The 9,707-nt window shown below is 33.3% G+C and overlaps 1 protein-coding gene across 1 annotated transcript in view; it reads left to right on the top strand.

Moving 5' to 3' along the window:
* Positions 1 to 760: 760 nt before the first annotated feature.
* sei (potassium voltage-gated channel seizure) overlaps positions 761 to 9,707 on the top strand; it is a 297,653-nt gene continuing 288,706 nt past the window's right edge. Inside the window, exon 1 of the mRNA XM_085951095.1 lies at positions 761 to 971. Coding sequence (XP_085807221.1) covers positions 933 to 971 — 39 coding nt within the window. The 5' untranslated portion in view covers positions 761 to 932. The remainder of the gene's footprint in view (positions 972 to 9,707) is intronic.

The raw sequence follows: 9,707 nt of genomic DNA, 5'->3' as shown, positions 1-9,707 counted from the left end.
TATTCTCAGCTTGGATTTAAGTGACCACTTCTCAATTTGACACGGAAAATGCACAATCGTTAAGAGAATTTTTGACATAATACACAAATCCAACGTGTGATAAAAATTACACGCTTATTTTTTAATGTGTATTTGACACTATTGCATTGTCCAACATACCGTATTTGTTGCAATCTAAGATCGGCATATATGTAGATAACATAGAAGATTTGTTAATTAATTATAATGAAGTAATGGCACAACCAAACTACACCCGGTTAAAATCGCGCATATCAAAAGGCCATATTGAACCTAATAGTTCCCTCCAAACCAATCCGACCCGCAACACACTCGGTCTAAATCAAAAGTATTACGAGGGCTCTACGTTTGAATGTGAAGCATCAGTAGTTGTTAACGCCTGAGAATGTCTCAGAAGCAGATGCCCAAGACTGAGGTCGCCTAGTATTCAAGTATGCTTTGATTTAGTTTACTGAGACTTAATAAAGTACCCATGGGAGAGAGGAGCATTGAGAATTAGCAAAAACCAATTATTTTAATCAATTTAAATTTGATGTGTAAAAACAAAGCTAAAATGTTTTTAAAAAATACGGCGTCTTATTGTGGGTGTGAAGATCTCTTCACACAGTTTAGTACCGTATTGAGCCAATAAATATCTTTATATATTAGTTTTTGATTTTGTCATGCACCGTTTGCAAGTACGGCCCTGTCCCGGCGTCGCGGGCGCCCCTAGCGGTCGTCCCATCCACTCAAGATTGCAAACAGTTTAAAGAGTGCCAAGCGGTATGACGGTTGGAAACCGCAGCATCTCTCCTTCAAATCTGACTGATGTTTGTGTTATTATAAGTGCCGTGGACCGCGCGTAGTGACCCGAAATAGCTCTAAAGCGTGTGCAGTGTTGACATGGCGGCCGGCGGAAATATTGCCGCGCTAAAATGACGCAAGACGAGCCCTGTGTGGAGGTTAAATCCGAGGTAAAGGCGGGAAATAATTTCATACTTACCCGCCATTTTTACAACCTGCGTTCGCTAACGAACGCTTTTCAATTATAACCAACTGTCAGTGTGATTTTGAAAAAAGAACCCTTTATCCATAACGTCAAACTAACCAACTAACATAGACAATACGTAAATAAAACCTCTCTATCATAATAAACAATCTGTCACAAAAAGTTTCAACAGACTATTTACCTACCTATTTATTTATTTTTATTAACCATGTTTTTTTGTATTAATAACTGAATATTATTCCAATATATTATTCATAACATTTATTACAAAAATATTGTAACAATATTACACTGAATTACTTCAGATAAAAAAAAATAACCGGTGTCTGATTCAAAATACAAACATGGCGATCTGATAGACGTTCATTGTATTCAAATATTTTACTTATACATTTTTTACAAAAAATATAATAAAACAAATAAACAAAATTTGACCTAAAATTTTAAATTGACAATAATTGTTTGCTAATTTAGACAGCAAAATCGGAAGTTATTAGAATTGTCTTCTGCAATATTGTAGACGTTTATAAAAATGAGGTGTAGTCTTTCTTTGTTTACCTGTTGAGAAAGATGAATATGTAAGGCTTTCCGTATATTTTTTTAATCAATTACTTTAAAAAAAATAGTTTTAACAAATGTTAATGATATAATATTAAAATCATTTACAGTTCATTTTATGTGTGTATGTATAAATGAACAGCGATTTTTTGATATTTCTTTTTCATATCTCTGAATGAACTGATAGAATGATAACATCGTTTTATTGGATTTTCATGTCGAATTTTCCTTTATTTTAAATTCTTTTGTTATAATACTACCAAATATTATTTCAAATTAAACACAATATATTATAATATAATTGAAAAATTGACTCACCTTACTATTGCATAATTATAATTAGTTTATAATATATTATGTGTTATTTTTTCCTTGATACCTAGATAACTATTCAATAAAATATATGATATCGATTGAACAGACTGATTTAATAAAATTTTGATTTATAATAAAACTATTTTAAATTGGAATGTAGTAATATCTACATTTTTTTCAGAGTCAATTAAAAATATATGTAATAATTGATTATTAAAACACCTGCCATATTATAATAATATGAAGGCACTGGTTTTAATATCAGTTACTTCCATAAAGTCTTATTCTGGAATATTCACAAAACACTGGCTGACATATAAATAATGCTAATAAATTCCTCGTGATTTAATATATTGTTACATATATTATGATATATAAACACGTGACCACTTTTTGATTTACAAATTGTCATGTTTCAATTCATTATATTATGTCAGTGGCGAAGGATGCCTGTTGAAGGGAGGTAGACTAGTAAATAACTGAAAACAAGTCCTAGGACAGCCATATTTGTGTCGCTAGATTTCAAAATCAGCCAAGTCCATAATAGATGAATAGGAGAAAATGAGCTTTTTGTTTTCTCAAATACACAGTCACAAGGGTGAAAGTTTATATTATTTCGAGTATAGAATATTTAAAATTAATAAATTCCACATATTGATAATGCAGAAATGTTAAAAAGCAGTAGTACTTCAGCAATTCACAAAAAAGTCAAAAATACCTAAAGGTGGACTTGGCTGATTTTGAAATGTAGCGACACATTTACAGTAGGTAAATTTGAATTTTTTCCATCATTTTATAATGGATATTACACAAGATTACACAGGCACATGGACATTACACAGGCATTAAAATAGATATTATAGAAAAGTAATGCCCAATCGAAATTCGAACTCGGCATAGAACATTGTGCTATCATGGTAGTCGGGTGTTTAGGCTCCGGCGCGTCCTGAAAAAAGTTAGAAAAATTACATCTGTACGCGTAGGCTTAAATACATACATCCTCGGGTCACGTGATAGTATGATACTGATTTTGAGATTTTGTATTTTTTTTACAATACGTGTATAATCCTATGTATGTGTTGTATGCGTGAAATGTACCAAATTAGTTGAAGCCTTTGTTGGATTGTGTAGGTGACGTTAGTATAATAGTTGCGTACGCATTAGTGCCAATAGATACAATAATGTCCGTCTAGTTAAACAAACTGGCAGTCAATTTATAATATCTACAGACAGATGTCGTTGGCAAATTATATAATTTTTGTAAAATATAAAATAATGCAGTTATTATTGTTTAAATACGTTATTAGGCTAATTAACTGTTCTATTAAGTGTTTCGTCCAGAAAAAAATGAAGCATTCAACGCCAATACCATATTTTGAAGGCGTTGATTGCCTTCCACTCCTTTCCCTTCAGGGTCCATGACTCGATACCGTATAAAAATGTGTACGACAAATAATAATATTTGCAAATTTTTCATGGAAATTGAGGTACCTCGTTCCTGAGTGGTTCACAATAATTATGGATTATGGATTATTTTTTATTTCAGTGGCTAGATAAAACAGATTTCTATATTGTGTGTTAATATCACAATCGTAGCTCTATAATTTTCCGCATAAATGGCAATACTAGTATTGATAAGACATCAAATTGAATGTGAATCATGTTCATTTTGACAGTTCCTTCAGCAGTATAAATAGGTATTTGCTAACATTAATTTGCTAATATTAATAAAGCCTGAATATACTTTATGTTTCGACTATTTATTTTAATTGATCCATGTACTATCAAAATATGGTAAGTATATACAGTGAAAATATTCCTGAATTTTACAAAAGGAGTTTTAACTTTAGGTCCAAATATCTCAGGATCCGTTTTGATGGAGTTGATCCATAATTATTTTGAACCACCCTAATGTAAGACATGTCACCGAATTTTTCACTAACAGTCGATTTCAGATAAACAAACTTTTACCACTGTTTTTAAATTTTTGGTCTTAATATTATTAATAAGGAGGCCATATTTGCAGCTTTGAGAGTTCCTTTTTATCATCTGCGAATTGCAAGCTTTCCACATATTATTATATTGAACAATTGGGGAGTTAAGCATACACCGGCCTATTAGCTCAAGGAAAAGCTTGATATTATGTATTTCAAGATGAACAGGTGTGATTACAAATTAGACGGGCTGATTATTTTAAAATGAGATGCTTCGAATTTAATGTCGTTTTTATGACAGTCAATTATAAATTCGTGACACATTTTCGTGTATTATATTTTAATTTAATTATATTATTTACAATTTTGTAAATGAAACAATGACTATGCTTAAACTAGCGATACAAAACCTTTTAAATCTTTTTTCTTTATATAAGTTAGTAATTTCTCCTTAGCCATTCTATATTACACCATCCGCGAAGGTATGGAGAAACTCGTTCACTTGATCAGACCGCTTACATGTAAATTGTGCGTAAAACATTTCACCATGGCACAGTTCACCGTGAGATTTTTATCGGAAAGAGATGACCGTATACTATACGGTCTCCAATTTTATTAGATTCAATATGAATGTTAATTCAATTTTAATAGCTGATTTTAGCAAAATTCATGAATTCAATAATGAAAACTTAACCTAACCTAACAAATAATCCAATATATCGGCTATTTTCAAGATTTATTTGCTGCTGGTTTCCAGTCAATCGACAAGAGCCGTGTTTTATTTAGACATGAATTTTATGTCAGTACTATACGACCCAAAAAGGTTGAACGGTCTTTAAGACGGTACTTCAGTGAAACGGCAAATAATTTTCAACTATAGGTGCGATGAAATTTTGGACTCACTGGCAATCGGAGAGCGAACGTCGAGCTGTGAATACGTCAATTTGTTTCGTGATGGCGACGGGGGTATTAATTCTTAAATCGTGTAAAGATGACTAAAAAACGTTACCCATTTACTTGAAAAAGAAAATATGTCAATGAATATGTTATTATTGTTACTAATAGAACAATAAATAGAACATTAAATGGACGCATGTTGGATTTATATGAGAAATTATATTTCGTTCTGCACGCATCATTTGCACAATCCGTACATCGCCTAGCCACGATCTTTTTAGACCATGTCTCAACTGAGGTATAGCCTCAATGTACGGCCATATATATTTCCGATACTACATATCACGGTGAAGTTTAATACGGTGAACTGCATACGTACAAGTTTCCGGACACGAATCAGACCGTCATGTCCACGCCCAAAATGTGACAGAATTCTTACAGTAAACCATATAATTTTAATTTCTAATAAAATTATTTAATAATTTATGAACTCACAAAGTTATTAATTATCAGTTACATAGTTCTCGTGAAACATTAATGCTTCAAATACACTCTATGACGATCGGTCATATATATGTCGAAAAACCCGTTTCTTATGTTTGCGTCCTGTGTCATAGGGTGTCACAGAGTGTAAATACGATGTCATAGCTGTCATACAATATGTATGTATAAATGTCGGAATGGCATAGATTTGATCATAGACACTAAAACGCTCTTAGCATATATGTGCCCGATCGTCATATAGTCTATTTGAACCTTAATAAAAGATAACATAACCAAACAAGCTAAAGTTTATTATGGATTGTCTTTGATTTGATCAAAAGGCACACGTTCAGAAATCAGAGACAAATACTTTTATTTTATTATTAGAAAGACAGACATCATAAACATGGACCTCTCAAAACCAACCCTTTTAATATGTTGGTAGTGTAGATTTAGTCAGTAGTGAAAAGTGTAGGTAGGTTTTTAAGAACCGCCATAAAAAAGTGCACATTAAACTTTGTCAGTCATACGTATTTGTTTTTATTGAACTAAGGCTACAATAAATTTTTCAGATGGTATTGGTTAGTTTTTAAAAAAACCAATTAAGCCCTGCCTAAGCTAAACCATAATAGTTTTGATATATTTTGGGCGATACGGCAAAATTGTACACACTTTTTCATTCATATTTTTTCGTTGGATTACAAATACATATTATACAAATTGGTGGTTCATTCATTTAAAATCATTAGGTCCTGCCCCAACCAAACTATAATAGATACAAAATACTATTTTATCTATAAAATATTTAAAGTATGTATGATTTAATTGGATAATTTTAGATATTTTATAGATAGACGAGTATTTTTTTACTATTATCTATTATGGCTTGGTTTTTACAAGGTTTAATTGAATTTTATAAAATAACCAACACCATCTGTGAATTGTAGTCTTATTTCAGTGAAAAGAAATACGTATGACTGACTAAATTTAGTGTGCACTATTTTATAGTGGATATTAAGAGCCTAACTCCATCTTTTGCCGCTACAATCTCGTCATAGTTACCACTGTCAAATGTAATTGATTTTCCAAGATAAACGTAGTTGTTCACTTATTGAATTTGGGTATCATTGATGAGGATCGCTTTTGGTTCAGTAAACCAGTTTATCATTACTCTTTTTATAAACTAACCAACACCATCTGTGAATTGCAGTCTTATTTCAATGAAAACAAATACGAATGACTGAGAAATTTTAGTGTGCACTATTTTATAGTAGAGATTAAGAGCCTACCTCCACCTTTTGCCGCTACAATCTCGTCATAGTTACCACTGTCAAATGTAATTGATTTTCCAAGATAAACGTAGTTGCTCACTTATTGAATTTAAATACACAATTAAAATTTTTATTATATATAATATATATTTTAAATAATAACATTGGTTATTGAAGATAAATAGCGTCGCAGGCGACTTTTTTTACTATTCGAGAGGATTTGTAATGTGTGTTTAAATCACTTATCTGGTCGATTCGCCACGCCGGGTCGTTCCTGAGCCCGGGCCCCCAGGCTAGAGCCCTGTCAGTCCCCCCTTTGTGGGGGCCATGCATTGATCTTTCCTTGAATGACAAGTTGGAGAATGCTGTACTTTTGTCCTCTAATAATGTGGCCGATGTACTGTAGTTTCCTGGTTTTGATACTACGCAGAACTTCTCGGTCCTAACTTCAACATTTGTCACCAGGTCAGTCCAAGGAATTTTGAGGATGCGTCTATACAGCCACATCTTGAAAACTTCAAGTCTCCGTGACATCTCTTGGTTTAGCGTCCATACTTCCATACCATAGAAAAGAATTGAGAGAACATAACAACGTACCATACGAAGTCTCAGAAAATTTGCTTATCTACCTATTTTCTTCCGTCTTTACCTAGTATTTTGGTGATTCTATAGCCTAGTAGACAATTGTTTTATGAAGAATGTATTAAAAGTGGATTGTGAGTAGCCAAGATGATGAGCATTATTATATGCTTTAAAGTGGGCGTACAAAACCGCGAATTCATTGAGTAGGTTACAGACAGTCTGGTAAAAAAAACACAATTGTGACTTAGGAGATATTGACGGCTCGCGGTCGATGTGTCTTTCTGGCTCGTGTCCAAAATTCCACGGCCAAAACGACATTTTAATCGGTTTTTTCTTAATATCGACCGATTTTCATTAATTTTTGTTGACGTACGGGTGTTGCCGTTTGCATACAACTGTAATAACATAACCGCTCACTTTGTATATTGCAATGTATGTCAGTCAACGTGGCCGGGTTTGTGAAACATCAGGTTAGCGTGCGGTAGGTTCTGGTTTCAAGTTCCATAATATTTCATTTTGAATTCTTTGTCCGTCTGGAAGGGCAAAACACTCGATAGTAATTAATATGTATTATATGAATGCATATTATCGAATCGAGTGCTTAAAATCAAACAACGTTATCTACAAAAAAGTGTTTTTCTTAGTTAACGTTATTTTACATTCTCATCTACATGATAGTCAAACAACTTTATGTCAATCTTTTCTAGTTTCTTCTTAAATCGTCAGTAAAGTTTAACGTTAACTACATAAAATTACCCTTGTTTTCATATTTTTTTAAAACATACATAAAAATTTTACACCCACGGTGACCACGCAGCTTAAGCGTTAGACTGTAACGCCGTGGGTCTCAGGTTCGAATACTGGGTCTGGCAAGTATACATATTGTTTTTCAATTTGTTTCTGTCAGGGTATGGACCTAATAGGTTGAGCAAGTGTCTGACATCCATTTCTCCTAAAAAAAAAAAACAAAATCTGTTAATACAAACCTCTACCCTGTGGAAGCACATATGATCATATTAGGATCGGACATGGTAAAAAAAAATTAACATCACCATAAGCAAGATAAATGTACAATACATAATATATTATAAATTATGAACATTAGTTTTTGAATAAACATTTAAAAAAACTAAAAGAAACTAAAAAAATGTTTTTCGGCTATTCTGTTGGACTTTTGTAAATAGTGTTGTTTGACATTAAGCCCTCGAACTACACGAGGAACATAAACACTGTCTGAAAAATTCTTCGTACATAATTCTTCGCCGCATATTGTAAAAATATTTTTTTTATTTCTATTTTCATTTATAATGCTTAATATGGCACTACAGACCATTAAGGTCCATGGCTGACTGTACAACCGTCGCCCGGGAACTCTATCTCGAGTTGTTTCTCTCCAGTCGGTCACATTCAGCCTCCCTGCGTTCCTCTTGATGTCATCATCCCATTTCCTCAGGGCTTCCTTCATAAAGTTTCATTTATAATAGCATTATTAAAGTAATAAATAATGTTTTGTAAATAATTCAATTAACGCGGTAGCGGAGCGGTAACATGTCGGCTTATAATGTCGTGGGTTCCGGGTTAGAATTCTAGGTCGGACAAAAAATACATGTTGCGTTTTTTTCAGCGTATATTTGGACCCAAATAAGTTGAGCAAAGTAGCTAAAATTCATTTATTGTAAAAAAAAAAATATTAATACAACATACACTCTGTGGAAGCCCATATGATCTTCTTAGGGTTGAACATGATAAAAAAATTCAGTGCCTACTTTAACAATAATAAATATTGTTAAATGAATAAACGTGTTACTATCTCAGGTAAAATTCCACTTAATCAATGCATTATCTACACGAGGATTTCCCAAACTTTTTCTGCAATGGACCACTTCGCAAACCCGGAAATGTTAACGGAACACTTTATGGAACAGTTTATTTTGTATGTTATTTATTAGCGCAGCTAACAGTTCTGCCAATTTTGGCAACTGTCGTTAAACTGACAAGACTTGTCGGCCGGTCAGTTAAAAACAATATACCCCATCTTTTTCATGGGCACGGTATTATAAAAAATGGTCCTCCGTCTGTACCTAGATAATGGCCCCCACACATCCTGAAGCGGGCCCCCTACTTATCGCTAAGGTTAAAGGCAATATGACGATGTACAGTTGTATATTCCAAATGGTGTTCGAGGTAAAATTAAGGGTATTTTTAGCGATTTTTTTGTATTTTTAATACACCCACTTTTATGTTGATATGCACAATTATGGACATGTCAAATATCGACAATAATCAAATGTAAGTATGGCAAAACCACATATTATTAAATGTTAGTATGCCTGAAGTGAAACAGCGCCGCAGGCGTCATTTTTTTACTATTAGTGCACGTATGTGATGTGTGTTTATCTCACTTGGCTGGTCGATCTCTCACACCGCCCCCCCCCCCCGTCAGCCCAGGCCCCCAGGCTAGAGGCCTGTCAGCCTTCCCCTTGTGGGAGCCATGACCTAGATACTTGACGTCATAAACATCAGTGGAGATTGATCATCACTCGCCTTTCAGTATGAAGTAGATTCTTTAATTATTTTAATGTTACTTATTTTACTTCTACTTAGTAGAAGATCTTTAAATGTGTTGCAATGTATAAAACCTTTCGAAATGGTCGCGGAACA

Source organism: Rhyacophila brunnea, unplaced genomic scaffold (genome assembly GCF_057557595.1).
Source record: "Rhyacophila brunnea isolate RB1 unplaced genomic scaffold, BYU_Rbru_1.0 scaffold_24, whole genome shotgun sequence".
In the NCBI taxonomy this organism is placed as follows: domain Eukaryota; kingdom Metazoa; phylum Arthropoda; class Insecta; order Trichoptera; family Rhyacophilidae; genus Rhyacophila; species Rhyacophila brunnea.
The sequence above is the reverse complement of the archived record's forward strand: the minus strand, read 5'-3'. Positions and strand labels throughout refer to the sequence as shown.